We start from the raw sequence: 22,239 nt of genomic DNA, 5'->3' as shown, positions 1-22,239 counted from the left end.
GAAGCAAAGGTATCTCACTTGATACAACATCCGTGCTAATGAAATGATTCACTCCGGCAATATTGCAAGGGATCATCACTCTTTTCAGCGACTTCAGAGTATTATCATCCCCAAACCTGAAACTTGTGGAACCTTCAAATTTCTTAACCTTGTTACGACTTTCAGCATTCAAGGAGTCCAGGTAACATTTTAACCAGTCAATTCCACACACAGTAGATGTGCATCCACTGTCCAGTACAGCACAATTGAAGGATTCTGCAACCAACACCCTCATTACCGGCGTAAAACTGCTTGTTAATAGGACAATGTCTTCTCTCTGAACACTATCTTTTTCCTCTTCTGACTCTTCCATGTCATGTGTCGCTTCAAACACTCTATCATAATGTTTTGGACATTTGAAGACATAATGGTCTTGAGAGTCACATCGAAAACATCGATTTATCATGCCCCGTGCATTTCTGGGGTTCATCTTCCTATTGTAAGTTCTAACTGGGTTTCTGTCTTCATAATTCCCTTGTCTCGATCTCCTTCTATAGTCTTGGGCCCTGTTCGTAGCCGTACAATTTCACCATCCTGTTAGTAGTGTATCTTCCATATTCTGCTTTATAGCAGGCTTACCTATTTGAGTCATCAGAGCCATCGGAATCAAATGTTTCCCCAGAAACCTCTTTAAAGCTTTTGTCAGCTGATCGAATAAGGTATCCTCATCTGTAAACTGAACTCCTGTCAAAACCAGGAGCCTATCCATGTTGCTCACTCTAGCACAGTCAAGTAATTTAAAGGCCAACACAGACTGTGGAAATTCCAGGTTGTATTTCTGCAGCCTTTTATATAGTCTGCCAAATTCCATTATATCGTCTTCCATGGAGAATTCCTCTATTTTCCGGAACTTATCAAATTCCGACTATGCTTCATACGCACTTAACAAGTCATCTTTCTTGTAAATCTTATCCATATATTGTAATAGAGTCTCCAGACCTTCTTCTGAGTCTAACTCTTCCAATTCCAGCTCAGAAAGCACTTTGTTTCGGATTTTACTGTCATAATGTAGAGAAAGAGCCAATTCCATACCTTGTTTTCTCTTTCCCAAGGCAGTTACCTTAGTCCACATAACTACTGCACTTCTCCATTGGTCGTACGATTCCCTTTCAGAAAATAAGGGGGGATAGTCATAACCAGCCATCTTTATCCTGGGTTCAGCCATGTATCTTTTTTTTTTCCTTCTCACTCACTCCTTGGTTTGATCAGGAAGTTGTATCTTTCAAACCTTCACATTTGCACAGCAACCATCCTCTGCTACCATTGTTATATGTTTTAGTTACCGTTGTATGAAGAGTCAGAAGTCCTGTTCCTTTTCACCAAACACCATTTATTTCACTTCCACAGCCTCTGCATAAAACTCCAACAACACATCACCTGACACAAGGGCCACTGAAGCCCCTTTACGTATCAGTGTCAATCATTGGATACTTAACATAAATGAGACAACTAATTGCACTGTCTCTTAATGCATTACTTAACTCTTAACCCATTACTTAACATCGCACACCTGTCCTCCACCCCAACGAGTCTACTCATCCGGGCCACTGTCATGTGAGCCCAGTGAACGACCTTAAATTGTATCAGGCTGAGCCTGGCGCATGTTGCGGTCGCGTTGACTCTACTCAACGCGTCCGCCCAAAGGCCCTCTTCTAACTCTCCCCCCAGCTCCTCCTCCCACTTTTGCTTCAGCTCCTTGGTCTGCGTCTCCTCCGATCCCATAAGCTCTCTATATATGTCCGAGACGCTCCCCTCTCCTATCCATCCTCTAGAAACCACCCTATCCTGAATCCCCCTTAACGGCAGGAGTGGGAAGGTTGGTACCTGCCTCCGCAGAAAGTCCCGTACTTGCAGATATCGAAGTTCATTTCCCCCCGTCAATGCAAACCTCTCCTCCAGCGCCCTCATATTCGGAAGGCTCCCCTCTATAAACAAGTCCCCCATCCTCTCAATCCCCGCTCTCCGCCAAATTCGGAACCCCCCCCGTCCATCCTCCCCGGGGCAACCCGGTGATTATTGCAGATTGGGGACCATACCGATGCCCCCCCTGCTCCCACATGTCTCCTCCACTGCCCCTAGACTCTCAGTGCCGCCACCACCACTGGACCGGTGGAGTATTGCGCCGGCGGGAACGGCAGAGGCGCTGTTACCAACGCCCCCAGACTTGTGCCCTTGCAAGAAGCCGCCTCCATGCGCACCCATGCCGGCTCCCCCCACCCCACCAGCCACCTCCTCACCATAGCTATATTAGCCGCCCAGTAATAATTGCTGAAATTCGGCAGCGCCAGCCCACCATCCCCCCGACTCCGCCCGAGCATTGTCCTCTTCACTCACGAGCATGTTTTAATTATTAATAAAGATACAAGTCAACAGTATACTCTGGTATCTGAGGGAATGAAGGCAGCTCCTTACGTGCAAGGTCCCGCACCTGCCAGTACCTAAACTCACTCCCCCTTGATAAATCAAACCTCTCCTGCAGCTCCTCAACCCAGCGAACTGAGAACATGTCCTGAACCCACTCCTCCCTCCACTGCCTACATCACCCCCCCCCCCCCCACCCCATAGGTGTAAACCTATGATTTCCACACAATGGCATCAACACCAATATGTGACCCAGTTTAAAGTGCCTCCTCATCTGGTTCAAGATTCTTATAATCGACCCAACCACCGGACTCCCCGTATACTTCTTCGGGGCATGCGACAACGGGGCCATCACCATAGTCCTCAGGCTCGTACCCTTACAGGACTTTCCTCTAGCATGACCCAGACTGCTCCTCTCCCCCTCCCACCATCGTCTCACTTCTCCACGTTCGCCACCCAATAATAATGCCGTGACTCCTCAATTGTGATCTCCTCGGAACTCTCCTCTGAGGTGGTCTTTTGGGTGGCAGGTGGGGGGACGTCTCTGCAACGCTGACCCCATCAGATGGAGATCCTGTGAGAGAGAGAATGGACATGCGGTCAGTGAGAGGGAAGGATCATTTTGTCTGACATGAACTCACTTGAGACAGGTCATCCCGGTGAAAGGGCAGTGGATCCTCAGTTCTGTGGTGCAGGCCAATTTGCTGTCAGTGACTGCGCCCTCCTCAGCCAATCCAGCGATCTCAGGGTCCGTTCTCATAATGGGTGAGGACTCAGATCTTTGCTACTCTGTCCCTTTCTTGGCCCTTTCTGCTTATTATGGGCTTTCTTCTCCTGCGAAGACAAAGCGAGGGCTTTGAGCCGCGTTCTTAATGGGTTGGGGGGTCTACAGCAGGTGGCACATGTAGGCACGACAACTGGACATGGAGGGGTTGTGCTGGTGGGTGCCAGGGGTGCTGAGGAACAAGCACGAAGATTGAATGTGGGGAGGATGCAAGGTGTCAGCTAGTGATTTTTGGGTGGATGGTGGTGAACTTGAGGGGTGGCAGGCAGAAATGATGCCAGGAGAGCGGTGGTAACTTATCAATGCAGCTCGGTTGAGGTCGTTGGTCTTCTTCCCACATTGAACGGTGGTCCTTTTGGTCATGCTGCCTACACTGATAACTGTTGTTATTGTCTCCCGGGTGATATTGACCCTGCTGCTGATCCTCTGAGCCCCTCGGGGGCACAGGATGTCCCATCTCGATCAGCGGTATCAAGAATCCTTGTGAGGTTGGCATTCCCAAAGTGAGTAGGTCTGCGCGCTGCCATGCTTGTGTGTTGGCTGGGAGTGGTGAGGGAACATTCAACAGCAGCTCCCCTTATTAGCGGCGAGCAGTTGAGGCACAAGTCACGCGAATCAGATGGCAAGGCAGCCAGTAATGGCGAGAAGCTTGTGGAGGCTCATTTCCGGTACAAAATGCCGTTAAATACAGGCTACAATCTCACCACCGTGGCCGTCGAGAAAGACCGTTAATTACGCCCAAATTCACACATAGAAATGTTTCCATTAAATCACACCCATTCTTTCTTTTCAAATAATAGTCTAATTCCCTTTTGAATGCTTGGATTGAATGGGCAGCATGATAGCACAGTGGTTAGCACAGTTGCTTCACAGCTCCAGGGTCCCAGGTTTGATTCCTGTCTTGGGTCACGGTCTGTGTGGAGTCTGCACGTTCTCCGTGTGTGCGTGGGTTTCCTCCGGGTGCTCTGGTTTCCTCCCAGTCCAAAGATGTGCAGGTTAGGTGGGTTAGCCATTCTAAATTGCCCTTAGTGTCCAAAAAGGTTAGGTGGGGATAAAGGGGCTAGGGTGGGGCTGTGGGGCTTGGGTAGGGTGCTCTTTCCAGGGAGTGATGCAGACTTGATGGGCTGAATGGTCTCCTTCTGCACTGTAAATTCTATGATTTTATCAACCTATCTTCACCAAACTCCCAGGTGAAGCATTCTAAACTCTACCCACTCACTGCATGAAAAGGTTTTTTCCCCTATCACTATTGATTCATTTACTAATTACTTTAAGTCTGTGCCCTCGCACTCTCATTCCTTCCATAGCCTCAGGATTTTGAGCACCTCTATCAAACCTCCTCTCAGCCTTCTTTTTTTTTGTTGCGCAGACAATAGTTAGAATTTGGAACTTGCAAGCAATAGATGAGGCAATTAGTCTTGGGTGCAGTTCAGGGGAGGCGAGATAAACATTTGAGAGAGACGAGAGGAGCTGATTAGGGTGGGAGAGCGGGAGGAGGTTGGTGTGGAGCAGAGAGAGAGAGAGAGAGAGCAGTGCTGTTGGATTGATGCTGGGCGGGGGGGAGGTGTCAATCAGCTGTGACGCAAGGGACGGGGCTGGGCAGCGTGTGAATGACGTCTTTGTGATCCAATAAGGGGTGCGTGTGGGTGTGGGCGGGGCCTTGGTGGGCGGCGCTGGGAGCTGGGGCTGAGGGGGGCGGGGAGGGGAGGGAGAGAGTAAAAGCGAGAGGCAGTGGGCCAGGACGGGCACAGGGGCTGATCCAGACTGAGAGTGAGAAGATGGCGGAGTCCAGGGATGCAGCCAGCGACCAGCTGAAGCACTGGCAGTGTTCCAGGGCCGACAAGGTGAGGGGAGCTCGGGGAAGGGGGTCTGTAATCCTGCTGATTTACAGTTTGCAGAATTTTATCTTGGTGATAACATTCATTTAAGACGCTGGTTACGTCGACGGAATCGCAGAGGTCGGAGGGCGAAGACTGACTTGTGACTGACTTGGGGTTGAAAGACCTATTCCCCCCCACCGTGCATTGACTGTAATTCGAACAAAACGATTTATTTTCGGTGAAACTGCACTGACTGACTGAGATTCCAGGCACAGTTTTGGGCACTTTATTGTAGCTGTTATCGCAGCAGATTATTCACACCATCCGTTTTGCTGTGTTTACATCCTTGCAGTAGGTCCCAATCCCAAAATCTCATTGTCTAAAATTAGGAGTGCTAAATGTTTTTTTTATACCTTCCAGATGAGCTCTGTTTTGAACTGATTGGAGTGGTTGTTTGCGTTTCTGGCTGGCTGTGTGTTTTTGTGTGTGTTTTTGTGTGCGTGGATGTGTCCGGCTGTCCAGTTCAGCAGATCCAACTTCAGTTTCCACCCACAAGAGAGTGAGTGACAGTTGAACAAACTCCAGATAATGATGGGAAAACTCAGCAGGCCTGGCAGCATCTGTGATAGAGCGCGCTAAACTGAATGTTTTTGAATCCATATGACCTCTTTAGAGCTGGAGAAGTAGAAGTTAATGGGCTTTATACTGTTGAAGAGTGGGGATAGGCAGGTGGAGTAAATTTTTTTTAAATGTGTTTATTCCAAATTTTCAACTTTTTTGCATGTTACAATAAACCCACCCACTGAACCCATCAATAACTCTCGCTTAGAGCATATTTCACCTTTTTCCAGGGCTAAGAACTCCTTTGGCCCTCCCTGTGGGCAATCCGTGAGGTGAAGACATCTGCCCCCGCACCCAACTGCAACTCCGGCTGGCTCCACATCTATGTGTAAAATCCCTGAAATGGTGCTGAAAACTGCCCTCCAATACCTTTCAAGCTTCGGGCAGGACCAGATCATATGCACATGATTCACAGGATCCCTCCCACACTACTCGCAGACATCCTCTACCCCCTCAAACTGCTGGCTCATCTTTGACTTTGTCAGGTGTGCCCTGTGCACCAACTAATTTGATCAGCGCTGCAAACCAAGTCGAAGCATTCACCCTCTGCAGCACCTCTCACCACAATCCCTTCTCCATCATCACCCCCAACTTCTCCCTCTTGGCCTTTACCCCCTCCATGGACACCTTATCCCCCTTCAAAATCCTCCTGTAAATCAAGAGACAACCACTCCTTTCCAACCCCCCCTGCTGACAGCACCTGCTCCAGCAACAAGAAGAAAAGTGCTGTTGGGAAGACCTTCCCCTCAAAGCCTTGCACCTGCATGTGCTTGAAATTCTCTTCCCGTGCCAACCCAAATTTCCCATTCCGCTCCTCCAAACTCGCAAACCGCCATCCCAGAAACTAGTCCTTCATTTCCCCTCTCATACTGTCCCCAGAACCTTGCATCCATCTTTGCTGGCTCAAATCTGTGATTTCCCTTGAGCGGCATTCACCGTTCCCAACCTAAAATGCTGTTGAAACTGCCTCCAAATCCACCACCGGACTCGCTGACTACTTCCCTGGAGCCAGTGGGAGTGGCGCCATTGCCTGCAACCCTGAACCCCTACATGAACCGGCTCCATCCTTGCCCACAAAGCCCTGCATTCGCATTTGCCGCTCAGTAATCGTACATTAGATTCGGCAGACCTAAAAACCCCGGACGCTGTTCTCTCTGAAGCACCACCTTCCTTATCCTGCCATCTTCCCCACCCATACAAATGACAAAATCAGCTTGGCCATCAGGTGGAGTAAAATATGAAGGTTTGGAATAAACAGGAACTCAAGATGTCATGGACACAAGCCAAAGAGAGTGATAATTATAGTGTTAAAGACTAAAGTAGGTGCTAACAGTGGCATTAAGATAGCAGAACAAGCGTCTGCTTTCTGAACCAGAACACTTTATAGGCTGGCCCTGTTGCATTGTAACAGGCCAATGACATATATGAGAGCATATATAAGGCAAGAAAGCAGACATGGGAATAAGGAAAGATGCTCTGAGGACATCTACAACAAAATGACATACCATATTCATAAGAGCCAAGAGCAGGAATAGGCAATTCAGCTGCTTGCTCCTGCTCTGCCATTCAATATAATCATGGCTGATCTCCTCACAGCCTTCACTATGCTTCCTGCCTGTTCGCCAGAGCCCTTAAACAGATTTTTAATTAGTAATGGGTTGATCTCCTCACATTTACTCAAAATACCCAGCATTCTAGGGCGGCTCTGTGGTGCGGTAGTTGGCATTGCTGCCTCACAGTATCAAGGACCTAGGTTTGATCCGGCCCCAGGTTACTGTCTGTGTGCACATTCTCCCTGTGCCTGCGTGGGTCTCACCCCGCAACCCAAAGATGTGCAGGTGTGATGAATGTATAATTACTGATAATTCACCAGTGCACTGTGTATTGTTATTAACCCTGTGGGCTCTACCTATGGGCCATTGTGTGGCTTCACCCACGGGGGATATGTTGGGGCTTGTATGGGCTCTGCCCATGGCTCCACCCCCTTTACAGGAAGTATAAGAGCTGCTGACCTGCGGGGCCGCCTTCAGTGTTGTACCAGTCACAGGCAGTTTCAGTTCTAAGCTGATTAAAACCACGGTTTACTTCTCCCCGTGTCTTCGAGTGAATTGATGGTCGCATCAATTTAATCAGCTTAAAATACTACCATGGAATCGGCCCTCTAACCTGACAGACTGGAACTCGATCCACAGGCTGCGGAGGCAAAATACATTTTTTCACATTGGCTTTGATGCTTCAAGGCCTATCTCGCCGTGTCATCTATGCCATCCGTCACTGACGAACAGAAGCTCAGCCTCCTCCACGCACGGGTGAGCCATCGCATTTCTGTCCAGCTCGACGAAGCCGTTTCCTATACAGAGGCCCTCTCACTACTCTAACGCCTCTATATGTGGCCTGTGAACGAGGTATACGCGCGACACGTCTTCACTCGCCGCCAGCGCCCCGGGGAGTCGCTAGATGATTACCTACACGACCTCAAAGCCCTCGCGCGCAACTGTAACTACCAGGCCATTACGGCCACTCAGCACATAGAGCTCGCCGTCCGAGATGTTTGTGGCGGGGGTCCGATCGAACTATGTGAGACAGCGTCTGCTCGAACAAGGGGCCCAGGACCTGGACGACAAGGTAAAACTGGCTACCTCTCTGGAGGCCGCTTTTCAGAGCCTTACTGCGTTCCCGGCCGATCACGCGACCCCCTCGTGGGCCCCCGACCCGAGACTACCCCAGGCCTGTGCCGCGCGGCCGCCCGCCCATCATGGGGGGCTACCCTGCTACTTTTGCGGCCAGCCCCAACACCCCCCGACTGCACTGCCTGGCCTGCAACGCGAACTGCAGCAGCTGCAGGCGAAAAGGACATTTCGCCACAGTCTGCCTGGCCAGGTCTAAGCACTCAAACTCAGGCCCGCAGACCCCGCAAGGTGGCAGTGTGTCTGCCGACTCCGCCTCCGCATAACATGTGCGACTCATAGGGGCCGCCATCTTGGCCATCCTCCCCCCACGTGGCCGGCCACGTGCGATCCATGGAGGCTGCCATCTTGGACGCCATCTTCCTCACCGCCCGCCACGCTCGACCAACGGGGGCCGCCATCTTGGCCGCCATCTGCTACGCACTCGACGCGTACGACCTACATGGACAGCCATTGCGGGGCCGCCCCAGCACCTCCGTCGCCGTCTATCCACCCCTCAGCGCGGTCACCCTGGACCAGTCGCGACCGAAGCACCTACAGAGCTCCATGATGGCCGTCTGGGTTAACGGGTACGAGACACCATGCCTTCTCTACTCCGGGAGCACAGAGCTTCATTCACCTGGACATGGTAAGACGCTGCTCGCTCCCAATATTCCCGACGCAACAAACCATATCCCTCGCCTCTGGGTTGCACTCTGTGCAAATCCAAGGATGCACTACTGCAACCCTAGCAATACAGGGTGCTGAGTACGCTAATTTACAACTGTGTGCTCCCAGACCTCTGCGCTCCTCCTCCTTTTGGGACTCGACTCCCAGTGCAACCTCGGGAGCCTAACTCTTAAGCTCAGGGGGCACTTGCCCCTGCTCACCATATGCAGCCTCGCAACCCTAAAAATCGCCCCCCCCCCCCCCCCCCCTTCGCAAACCTCACCGCCAATTGCAAGCCAGTAGCCACCAGAAGCAGGCGGTATAGCATGCAGGACAGGACGTTCATTAGGTCCAAGGTCCAGCGTCTCTTGCGAGAAGGGGTCATAGAAGCCAGCAATAGCCCCTGGAGAGCTCGGGTGGTGGTCGTCCAGACCGGGGAAAAGTTCCAGATGGTGGTTGATTGCAGCCAGACCATTAACCGGTTTACGCAACTCTATGCGTACCCCCTTCCCCGGATTGCAGACATGGTAAATCAGATCGCGCACTACCGCGTGGTCTCCACGGTGGATCTGAAGTCTGCATACCACCGCCACTATACGGCGTTTGAGGCTGATGGCCGCCTTTTCCATTCCTCCGGGTCCCCTTTGGCGTCACGAACGGGATTTCGGTGTTCCAACGAGCGATGGACCAGTATGGGCTGCGGGCCACGTTTCCGTACTTGGACAATGTCACCATCTGTGGCCATGATCAGCAGGACCACGACGCCAACCTCCACCGATTTCTCCAAACTGCCCCAAAACTCAATCTCCCCTACAACAAGGAGAAATGCATTTTCCGCACAACCAGGCTAGCCATCCTCGGCTACGTTGTGGAAAACGGGTCCCTAGGGCCCGACCCTGACCGTATGCGCCCTCTCCTACATCTCCCTCTCCTTCACTGTCCCAAGGCCCTGAAGAGGTGCCTTGGATTTTTCTCCTATTACGCCCAGTGGGTCCCCCAGTATGCGGACAAAGCCCGCCCACTATTTAAGTCCACCCTCTTTCCACTGGCAGCCGAGGCGCGCCAGGCCTTCAACTGCATCAAGGCGGACATCGCCAAAGCTGCGATGTGTGCGGTGGACGAGTTCGTCCCCTTCCAGGTGGAGAGCGACGCCTCTGAGGTCGCTCTCGCCGCCACCCTCAACCAAGCAGGCAGACCGGTCGCGTTTTTTTTTTTCACGCACCCTCACCACCTCCGAAATTCGAGACTCCTCGGTTGAAAAGGAAGCCGTGCGGCACTGGAGGCACTACCTCGTTGGTAGGAGGTTTACCCTCGTCACCGACCAACGATAGGTTGCCTTCATGTTTGACAATACGCAGTGGGGCAAGATCAAGAATGATAAGATCTTGAGGTGGAGAATAGAACTCTCCACCTATAACTACGATATAGTATATCGTCCTGGAAAGCTCAACTATTTTCCCCCCCCCCCCCCCCCCCCGATGCCCTGACCCGCGGCACATGCGCCAGCGCGCAAGATGACCGACTACGGGCTATCCACGATGACCTCTGCCACCCGGGGGTCACCTGGCTCACCCATTACATAAAGGCCTGCAACCTGCCCTACTCCACCGAGGAGGTCAGAGCTATATCCAGAGACTGTCAAATCTGTGCGGAGTGTAAACCGCACTTCTATCGACCGGATAAGGCCCACCTGGTAAAGGCACCTGGCCCTTTTGAACGCCTCCGTATCGATTTCAAAGGGCTCCTCCCCTCCAATAACCGCAACACTTACTTCCTTTTAACATCATAGATGAGTTCTCCCGCTTCCCGTTTGCCATCCCCTGCCCTGATATGACCACCCCCACTGTCATTAAAGCCCTGCATAGTGTCTTCACCCTGTTTGGTTTCCCCAGTTATGTCCACTGCGACAGGGGCTCGACGTTCATGAGCCACGAACTGCGTCAGTACCTGCTCAGTAAGGGCATCGCCTCGAGCAGGATTACCAGTTGTGACCCCAAGGGAAATGGACAGGTGGAGAGGGAGAACGCTACGGTCTGGAAGACCGTCCTACTGACCCTGCGGTCCAGGAATCTCCCAGTTTCTCACTGGCAGGAGGTCCTCCCCAATGCGCTCCACTCTCTATTAAGTCCTTCCTTTGCACAGCCACAAACCAGACACCTCCTGACCGTTTGTTTGTTTTCCCTAGGGGAGCTACCTCGGGCCTCACTTTCGCCCTGGCTGATGACACCAGGTCCAGTCCTCCTCCGAAAACATGTTCGGAGCCAGAAGACTGAACTCCTGGTAGAGAGGGTCCAGCTCCTGCACTCCAACCCACACTATGCGTACGTCGAACACGCCTATGGCCGGCAAGATACCGTCTCCCTCCGGGACCTGGCGCCCACAGGCTCCAACACCACTCCCACTACTGCATCCCCCCACACTATGTCCCGTCCAACCTCCCATGTTCAGCGCCCCCACCCCTATGTGGTTCCCGCGCTCCCTCCCACCCGCCGCTCCGGAAGAGCCGCTCCCGGAGTCCACTGCTCCGGACCCACTTCCACAGCCACCTGAAGCGGCTGCAACACCAGTGCTTCGGTGGTCGCAAGGTACGATTCGGGCACCGGACCCACTGAATCTATGAGCCCGTCACCCCCGCCGGACTTCATTTTTAAACAGGGGGTGAATGTATAATTACTGATAATTCACCAGTGCATTGTGTTATTAACCCTGTGGGCTCTACCTATGGGCCATTGTGTGGCTTCACCCACAGGGGATATGTTGGGGCATGTACGGGCTCCGCCCATGGCTCCACCCCCTTTACAGGAAGTATAAGAGCTGCTGACCTGCGGGGCCGCCTTCAGTGTTGTACCAGTCACAGGCAGGCTCAGTTCTAAGCTGATTAAAACCACGGTTTACTTCTCCCCGTGTCTTTGCGTGAATTGATGGTCGCATCAGCAGGGTAGGTGGCTTGGACGTGCTAAATTGCCCTTTAATTGGAAAAATTTTAAAAACGCCGTCTTGGCATCCATTCCACTCTGTGATAGTGAATTCCACAGATTCACAACTCTTGAGAGATTTAACTTATCTTCTTTAAATCTGCTATCCCTTATTCTAAAACTAACATCTTGTTCTAGATTGCCCACAAGAGGAAGCATCAGCTCTGTCTACTTTGTCTTAACCTCTCTTCATGAGACAAACCCCTCATCTCTGGAATCAGTCCAATGAATTGCCTCTAATGCACCTACTTCTCTTTCCCCCCCCCCCCTCACTTAAATAATGGGACCAAAACTGTCCAGATATACTGCACCTACAGGATCCCCATTATCCACTTTGCTTGTTACATCTTCGAAGAATGCAAGTAAGTTAGTCAAACGCGATTTGCCATTCATAAAACCATGCTGACTCTGATTGATTGCATGATGACTTTCCAAATGTCCTGATTTACTTTCTTTAATAATGGATTCTACCAATTTTTAATAATGGATTCTAACAATGTCCCAATGCCAGATGTTAAACTAACTGGTCAATGGTTTCCTACTTTCTACCTCCCCCTCTTTTTTGAATATTGGCATTTTTCCAATCCACTGGAACCTATCCTGCATCCAAGAATTTTCAAATATGGAACTTGGCTCATAGGGGCGGAGCATCACGGCTGGGCCAGCCAATGACGCGCGTCCCGATTGATGTCGATTTGGAGGGGCGGAGCATGGCGGACCCATGTCAAACCGGTGCCTGCCACAATTCTGGTGTCGGTATCCACTCTCCGCCCAACCCCGATCCTAATTTCGGCGTTGGGCTATGGAGAATCCAGCCCATGGTATCTAACTGCCTTCAATCCCAATAGTTGTTCAGTACATTTTTTCCAATTGATGATAATGATTAATCTTTATTTGTGCCACAAGTAGGCTTACATTAGCACTGCAATGAAGCTATTGTGAAAATTCCCATGTCGCCACACTGCAGTGCCTGTTCTGGAACATGGAGGGAGAATTCAGAATTTCAAATTCACCTAACCAGCGTGCCTTTCGAGACTCGTGGGAGAAAATCGGAGCACCCATTGGATCCCACGCAGACACTGGTAGAATGTGCAGACACCGCACAGTGAACCAAGCCGGGAATCGAACCCAGGTCCCTGGCCCAGTGAAGCAAGCGCTACCCACTGTGCTAAAGTTCCTCCCTTTCTATTACCTGTTACCATTGGGATGGTATTCCACCCTGAAAACATGAGGCAAAATATTGATTTAGCGTCTCCGTGATTTTTTTGTGTTCCCTACTGTAACTTCCCGGTCATGTCCTCCAAGGGACCGACAATCACTTTAGCTACTTTCTTCCCTTTCATGTACTTGAAGCTTTTGCTATCCTATTTCTATGTTTTGCACTAATTTTCTTTCATAATTTAGCATTGCTCTTTTTATTACTTTTTAGTAACCCAAAAGTTTCCCAATCTTCCAGCCTGCCTCTGGCCTTTGCCAGTGAATATTAGCATTTAGTTTTTGTCTTTGTTATCTTTAACTTCCTTGCTTAATCTTTCTTCCTCTCTCGAATAAATTTTAGTTGGCTGGAATTGAATGCCTCCTTAAATTTCTGCAACTGCCTAACTATGCAATCATTAATTAATCCCTCCTCATTACACAAAACCAAATCCAGAATAGCATCGAATACATTCACGGAGTGCTCCCCTAGGCTACCCATGCCAATTTGATTAATCCAATCTATATGCATATTAAAATCATCCATGATTATTGTCATATTTTTCTTACGAGCCCCAGAATTGTTCGCCAGGTCCTGCAGCATCTTCTTGCTTCAAACTTGATTGCCTTCTGGATCATTCTTCCCCCTGAGCCCGGTTTCCAGGTATCTTAGGAAAGATTGTCCCGCCGGGTAGGGGAGAATCCCAGCCCATATTTGGAAAGGCTGAAGTTAACTGGGGTAATAGTGTCTTTTTACACCTTGTGAGGAAGTTTGTTTTCAGCCATCAATGACAGCATTGGTAGGTAAATGGTTAATATTTTTCCTCCTGGGGGGGGTTGTAAACTAATGGTGTCCTCCAGGGACCAGTGTTGGGAACATTTGTGTCCGTTTTTATTTATTTTTTTAAATGCTAGCTGCGATATGATGCCCAGAAATGAGGTGAAAATTTTGGACCGAAGAATGAGATTAAATTTTATACTTGAGGAGAAAACCCTTAAGCAGAAGAGAATGTTTAGGAGTTCAGATATGCACATATCTAATAAGAGGCCAAGTTGACGCAGCTTTACAGACCAATTATTTATACATATAAAAACTAGGAGTAGATAACTCAGCCCCTCAAGCTCGCTCCGCCATTCAATATGATCATGGCTGATCTCCTCTTAGCCTCAACTCTACTTTCCTGCCACCTCTCCATAACCCTTCAACCCATTACTGATGTAAAAATATGTTCACCTCTTCCTCCATTGACTCAAATGTCATGGTATCCATTCTGGGTGGATTTGCGATCCTTTGAGAGAAGTGATTTCTCCTCATCTCTGTTTTAAATCGTGTACAATTGCAGCAACCCTTCTCTACTTTTATACTCTTCCTTCAGCAATACATTTTTTTTTTTTTTGAAAGATAATTTATTGAAGGTATATCCAAAGCATACAGAGAATACAGGAACAGTGTGGGTGTGTGTGTATATATACACACACCCCCAGCAACATTAAAAAAATAAAATAAATAAAGATAAAGTAACAGTCAAGAATTACTGAACTGGTTGTCATCCCCTATTTCCCCCACCTCGCTGATGTTCTAGTAGTTCTTGAAAAGATCAATGAACAGCTTCCACCTCACGGAGAACCACCTCATCCAAGCCTCTTAATGGCGAACTTTATTCTCTCCAAATGAAGCAACTCCGCAAGGTCCCATACCCATGACCCAGTGCTTTAGCAAAATTCTCCTTCGAATTAATAGGGAGGCGAAAGCCATGACATCGGCCACCTTCCCTGCCACGCCCCCCCCATGACACCAGGATCCTCAAGGCACACCAAAGATAGGCCCTTGCCTTAAGGTACCTAAACTCCTTACCGCTGGGCATTTGATAGTCCTCCATCAGTTCGGTTAGGTCCGCAAACTTCCCACCCACAAACAGGTCTTCAGAGCATTTGATCTCCAGGCGGTCCCATTCCTTAAACCTGGCATCCAAGCTCACTGAATCTGTGGTTACCGCTAATCAGTGCCTTCCTGTACATGCCCTCCAAGCCAAAATGTAGCCAGCACTGGCTCCAAACCCTAAAGAGTGGAAACCACCGCTGGGTTTGAGGAGTACCTACCCGGCTAAAAAGGAAGGGGAGCTGAAACCGATGTCCTTAATGAAGTCCCCGACACGAGGCCTCCTCCACTCTGCACCATCCCGAGCCCTGGTCCATCAACCATCTTCAGACCACAACAATATTAGCAGCCCAGTAGTAACATTGAAAATTGGAAGGGCCAGGCCACCCCCTAGTCTGGAGAGGGGTAGACAAACTCTTTTAATACGGGGACCCCTCCCCGCCCAATTAATCTTTCTGAAAAACTATTTGGGCAGAAGGTTCTGAAATGCAAAAAGAAACCTCGGCAGGATCACCATCTTAATAGTCTGAACTCTACCGGACAGAGAGAGAGGCAAACTGTTCCACCTCTTAAACTCCTCTTTCATCCCCTTTACTAAGCATGTCAGATTGAGTTTGTGAAGTTGGGCCCAATCCCGTGCTACCTGAATCCCCAAATAGCAGAAGCTCTTTCTAGCCAGGCGAAACAGGAGCCCGCTCAAACGCCCCTCCCGCCCTCCGGAGCCAATCAAACACCCCTCCGCAGCCAATCAAGAACATCTCACTCTTTGCCATATTGAGTTTGTATCCGGAGAAGGAGCTAAATTTAATCAAAATCCCCAGGATCTTGTCAATCAACTCCAAAGGGTTGGAAACATACAGTCGGAGGTCAGCCGCATATAAAGCAAGCTGATATCCCCCCAACCACTTGTTTACTACATGTTCATTCTCTAGATGTCCGAAGAACCATTGCCAAAGGCTCAATTGCAAGGGTGAACAGCAAAGGAGAGAGTGGGCACCCCTGCCTCGGCCCATGATGCAGAGTAAAATACTCAGAATTAACCCCGTTAGTGGAGCTGCTTGCCTCCGGGGCTGTATACAACAGTTCAACCCAGTCCACAATTCCCTGTCCGAACCCAAATCGCTCCAAAACGTCAAATAGGTACATCCATTCCACTCGGTCGAATGGTTTTTCATCATCCATTGACAGCACAACCTCCATCTCATTTCCTCCTGCAGGCATCATGATTAAGTCAAACAACCTTTGTACGTTGGTTGCCGCCACTCTGCCTTTTATGAACCCAGTTTGATCCTCTCCAACCACATCCAGAACATATCCCTCAATACGGGTGGCCAAGATCTTGGCCAGAAGTTTTGCATCAACATTCAGGAGGGAAATCAGACAGTCGGATCTGCATTGCTCCGGATCCTTATCCTTTTTTTGGATAAGGGAGATGGAAGCCTGCGACAGCGTAGTGTAGAGTGAGCCCCTCTCCTGCACCTCTTTGTACATTCGTACTATTAACGGACCCAGCAGCGTACCAAAACGTTTATAAAATTTGGCTAGGAATCCTTCCGGTCCTGGGGCTTTCCATTACTGCATCAAATTCACATCCCAGCAGCTCCCGCAGACCTACCGGAGCCCACAATCCTTGCGCCCTAACCTAACCCACCCTCGGAAACTCCAGCCCACCTAGGAATCTAGGTCTCAGTTCGGCCCCGATTGGTATAGCCTTTGACTGAAGGATGCAAAGATTTTATTAATTCCTGCTGAGTCTGTGATCACCTCTTTCCCCCCCCCCCCTTGCTCCCAAGTCTACCTATACCCTAGCAGCCGTCTGCTTCCTTAGTTGATGGGCGAGCACCTACCAGACTTCTCCCCATGTTCGTACATGAACGCCCTGGCTCTGCACAGCAGTCGCACTGCCTCCTCTGAGGTGACCAAATTAAACTCTATCTGGAGCCTCTGACATTCCCTCAACCCTGCTTCATTTTGTGATTCCAGGTAACTGTGATCAACTACAAAGATCCCCTCCACCAGTCTCGGTTGCTCTTCTCGCTCCGCCCTTAGCCTATGCGCCCGGATTGAAATGTGTTCTCCCCTAGCCACAGCCTTCAGTGCCTCCCACAACACCCCGGCGGAGACCTCACCAGTGTTGTTCTGATCCACATAATTACAAATGACCCCTTCCAACCTCTTACATAATCCCTTATCCGCAAGGGGACCGACGTCCACTCTCCACTGGGGTCGACAAATGGACGGTTTTCCCGCCGGCAGGTCCACCCAGTGAGGGGCAAGGCCAGACACCATGATCGCCGAGTACTCTGTCCCCGCAACTCTAGGAATCAGCGACTTGTCCAAAACAAAGAAACCTATTCTGGAATAACACTTGTGAACCTGTGGGAAAAAAAAGAAAACTCCCTCCCAAAGTGCCACGGATCTACGCCCTGCCATGAGCTGCATGAATTTCGACCGCTCCCAGCCATCGCTGACATCCTCCCAAACATATGGCTTGATGGGTCTAACTCCGGGTCCAAGAATGTACTGTGTCTCCCCCTAGGATGAGTCTGTGTGAATCTAGGTCCGGGATCAGGAACAGAATCCGCCTCTCAAAGTCGGTTTCGTCCCAATTTGGGGCATGTATATTACACCGTACCATTGGGGAGCTCTCCAACCGCCCACTCACCAACACATATCTATCGCTCAGATCAGCAATGAACCTCTTCATTGAAAAAGACGTAGTAATACTTATTACTACGGCCACGCCTCTCTTCTTATCCAGACCAGAGTGGTATACATGACCAACCCATCCCCTTCTCCATCTTATCTGGTCTGCCACCTTCAAATGAGTCTCGTGGAGAAACATCGTTCTTCAGATGAGCAAATATTCGCAACCTTTTAACTGGACCATTTTAGGTTCTGAACATTCCAAGTTGCCCCCCAGGTCCTCAAGCCGCACCTTATGGGGCCACCGCTAGGCTTCCACTGCCATCGACTTCCACATTGCAGCACCTTTAATAGTACTCAGACCGTCAGCTATCACACACCCCAGCCCCACCCTCCAGTTAAACCAAAAGAAAGAAATATACAAAACCCGACCCTTCTCAAACCATTTTGCCCCCCACATCTCTTCCGTTTACTGGTTTCACACCAGCACGAAGCACGCAACTACCCTGAACTCGTCAAAACACCTATACCCGACCCCAGACAAATAAAAAGCAAAGTGCCCGAGTAAATAGATCAGCCCCCCCCCCAGCTCATGAGCACCAGACCCACCTCTTTAGAACAAAAAAGAAAACCGAAAGGAGTGATGGATAGCGGAACATGGTAACAGTATTGGAATCCACAACAATCAAACCAACAACACAATCCCCAATGAATCAGAACAAGAACATTTTAACAATTTAATATATTATAAGTTCCCAATCCCTTGGTCTCAGAGAAACTTATTTGCCTCCTCTGGAGTGTCCCATGAAGTATTCCTGTTTACGGAAGGTGATCCACAGATGTGCCGGAAACAGCATTCCAAATCTCTCGCCTTTTGTGGAGAATTGCTGTGACATAATTAAAACCGGCACGGCGTTTAGCCAGGTCCGTACCCCAATCGGGGTAAATCCTGATTCCGTCCCCTCCCTTTTTTCGCCTGCCTGGCCCACCTCAGGATTTTTTCCTTGTCCAGGAATCGATGCAGATACACTGCGGATTGCCCTTGGTTGTCCACCTGCCTTTTGTTTCCTTCTCCGTGTCCTGTGTGCGCGGTCAACCTCTTGGGGGGGGGGGGGGTTGCTGTTTAAAAACCTCACCTACCAGTGTCCACAGCATCTGTGCCGCATACTCCGATGGTTTCGAACGTTCCAGCCCCTCTGGGAGACCCACTATCCGGACATTCAGCCGCCGCTCTCTGTTCTCCAGCTCGTTCACTCTATCCTGTACCTTTTTTGTAAAGCTGCTGGCAATCGTGGAAAGCTGTGCTTCCATCACTGCTGACCGGTGCTCGTGTTCGGCGACAGATTCCTCCATTTCTTTGGAGCGAGGGACTCCAACCGCTGCTCACCCCTCCACTGCCGCTTTTATCGGGTCAATGGCCCTTACCAAGGCTTCGGAGGTTTCCATCCTTTGCTTTTGAAATTGAGTGTTTTTAAAAGGTCCGCTAATTGTGCCGTAGACCATTGGACCAGGAGCACACACCTGCCGCCATTGCGCCTTCAACCGCGCTCTCCAGAGCCCTGCAATCGGATGCATTTTGGACCGCTCAAATCGTTTGCTGACACCTTCGCTGACTGATCTCCGGACTTCGAGGTTGCTTTGGAAAGCTCGATCACTACTTTTAGGTTAAAAGAAAAAATTCCGTGCGGGAGCCGTCTATCTCACAGCCGCCACCGGGAGTCCGCTTTTAGCAATAAATGCCCAAATTCCATTTATCTTGCCTATTACCTGCTGCATGTGAATACTAACATTCTGTGATCCCTCTGCACTAAAGCACTCTGAAGTTTCTCTCCATTTTAGATAAGTTGCCTTTCTATTTTACCGACCAGAATGGATAACCTTGCACTTGTGCTCGATAAACTTCAACTGCCAAATTTTAGCCCACTCACCTCAGCTATCCATAAGTAAATGTCTTTATTGCAACTTACTATTCCACCTATCTTCGCCATGCTATTCTGTCCCTGCATACAAGTCATTAATAATGTAAATAGTTATGAGGCAGACCCCTGCGCACCCCACTAGTTACACTGTGCCAACCTGAAAAGCACCCATTTATAGCTGGCTGCCTTCTGTCAGTTAGCCAGAGCTCTATCCAAGATGATAACCTAACTCATGTGCTTGTGCATTAATCTTTTGCGCCTTCTGAAGTCCAGATATACTGCACCTACAGGATCCCCATTATCCACTTTGCTTGTTACATCTTCGAAGAATGCAAGTAAGTTAGTCAAATGCGATTTGCCATTCATAAAACCATGCTGACTCTGATTGATTGCATGATGACTTTCCAAATGTCCTGATTTAATTTCTTAATAATGGATTCTACCAATTTTTAATAATGGATTCTAACAATTTCCCAATGCCAGATGTTAAACTAACTGGTCAATTGTTTCCTACTTTCTACCTCCCTCCCTTTTTTGATTATTAGCATTTTTCCAATCCACTGGAACCTATCCTGCATCCTGTTCTGGAACATGGAGGGAGAATTCAGAATTTCAAATTCACCTAACCAGCGTGCCTTTCGAGACTCGTGGGAGAAAACCGGAGCACCCATTGGATCCCACGCAGACACTGGTAGAATGTGCAGACACCGCACAGTGAACCAAGCCGGGAATCGAACCCAGGTCCCTGGCCCAGTGAAGCAAGCGCTACCCACTGTGCTAAAGTTCCTCCCTTTCTATTACCTGTTACCATTGGGATGGTATTCCACCCTGAAAACATGAGGCAAAATATTGATTTAGCGTCTCCGTGATTTTTTTGTGTTCCCTACTGTAACTTCCCGGTCATGTCCTCCAAGGGACCGACAATCACTTTAGCTACTTTCTTCCCCTTCATGTACTTGAAGCTTTTGCTATCCTATTTCTATATTTTGCACTAATTTTCTTTCATAATTTAGCATTGCTCTTTTTATTACTTTTTAGTAACCCAAAAGTTTCCCAATCTTCTAGCCTGCCTCTGGCCTTTGCCAGTGAATATTAGCATTTAGTTTTTGTCTTTGTTATCTTTAACTTCCTTGCTTAATCTTTCTTCCTCTCTCGAATAAATTTTAGTTGGCTGGAATTGAATACCTCCTTAAATTTCTGCAACTGCCTAACTATGCAATCATTAATTAATCCCTCCTCATTACACAAAACCAAATCCAGAATAGCATCGAATACATTCACGGAGTGCTCCTCTAGGCTACCCATGCCAATTTGATTAATCCAATCTATATGCATATTAAAATCATCCATGATTATTGTCATTTTTCTTACGAGCCCCAGAATTGTTCGCCAGGTCCTGCAGCATCTTCTTGCTTCAAACTTGATTGCCTTCTGGATCATTCTTCCCCCTGAGCCCGGTATTCCAGGTATCTTAGGAAAGATTGTCCTTTCAGGCTACTGAATGAAGGAACCCACAACAGCAGCCTCCAGCCATTTGCAGCAGCAAATACAACCTGCAATATTTGTTCATTAAACGGTCAACAGTAACAAAGATTTGAAAATCAACTACGAAACATTCCCCATATCGTACTAACCATTAAACAACAAGGCAACATCACCGTTCCGCATTGGCACCAATACAAAGCTCCATTTTTCGCAAAAAAACAAACAAACGCACGGTATCTCCTCTCACGAGGTCCTCGACAGAAGCAGAGGATAAGCCGGAGAATGTGTGAAATGCTCTTGCAACTAACAAGACCAATTCCTCATTAGCTGTGAAGCTAGAGGCTGCCCACAGTCAAAGGGAGTTCATGACCGTCCGCACATAACATTCTCTCTGGAGAGCTGCTTAATTCCCGGGAGGACATTACGTTCAACTCAATCTCGCTAATGAGATACAAGTTGATGCTAATTGTGGAGTCAGTGGTATGCATGCAATATTTGGTGATCTGGAAATTACCATCGCGAGAGGGCCAGTTTGATGACAAACTGATTTGCACCCAGCGTGATCTTGATTTTGGCCTTTCCTGCTAATTAACCGGCGAGTCCAGATCTGCGCCAGGCTCAACGCGGTGGTTAAATTGCGCCCAAAGCTTGTTCTATTATCAAATTTCTCTACTCTTGTACGATTCCTTGGTGTGATATGATGATTCTGTCTATTCCTTTTTTATTTTCTAATTTTCCATGCAACTGCACCCTCCGTCTTCACTATTTAGTTTGAAGCCCAATCTACAGCCCTAGTATGTGATTCAGCAGGGCTCTGGTCCCAGCATGATTCAAGTGGAGCCAGTCCCATCTGAACAGCTCCCTCCTTCCCCAGTACTGGTGCCAGTGCCCCATGAATTTGAACCCATACCAATCTTTGAGCCACGCACTTGCCTCTTTGATCTTATTGACCCTATGCCATTTAGCTTGTGGCTCAGGCAGTAATCTGGAGTTTATTACCTTTTCGATTCTGCTTTTTAATTGAGCCCCCTAGCTGCTCATATTCCCTCAACACAACCTCTATCCTTGGTCTACCTACATCATTGGTACCTACGTGGACCATGACAACTAGATCTTCCCCTCCCACTCCAGTTCCCCTGCGGCCCAAATGAGATATCTCGAACCCTGGCACCATGTCGGCA

General features: G+C 49.1%; 1 protein-coding gene across 1 annotated transcript in view; it reads left to right on the top strand.

Moving 5' to 3' along the window:
- The first annotated feature begins 4,887 nt into the window (after window positions 1-4,887).
- Window positions 4,888-22,239, top strand: part of cat (catalase) — an 84,204-nt gene continuing 66,852 nt past the window's right edge. Inside the window, exon 1 of the mRNA XM_072518842.1 lies at window positions 4,888-5,028. Within this exon, the coding sequence (XP_072374943.1) occupies window positions 4,963-5,028 (66 nt within the window). The 5' untranslated portion in view covers window positions 4,888-4,962. The remainder of the gene's footprint in view (window positions 5,029-22,239) is intronic.

Source organism: Scyliorhinus torazame, chromosome 10 (assembly GCF_047496885.1).
Source record: "Scyliorhinus torazame isolate Kashiwa2021f chromosome 10, sScyTor2.1, whole genome shotgun sequence".
Taxonomy (NCBI): domain Eukaryota; kingdom Metazoa; phylum Chordata; class Chondrichthyes; order Carcharhiniformes; family Scyliorhinidae; genus Scyliorhinus; species Scyliorhinus torazame.
This window is presented reverse-complemented; position numbering and strand designations above follow the sequence as displayed.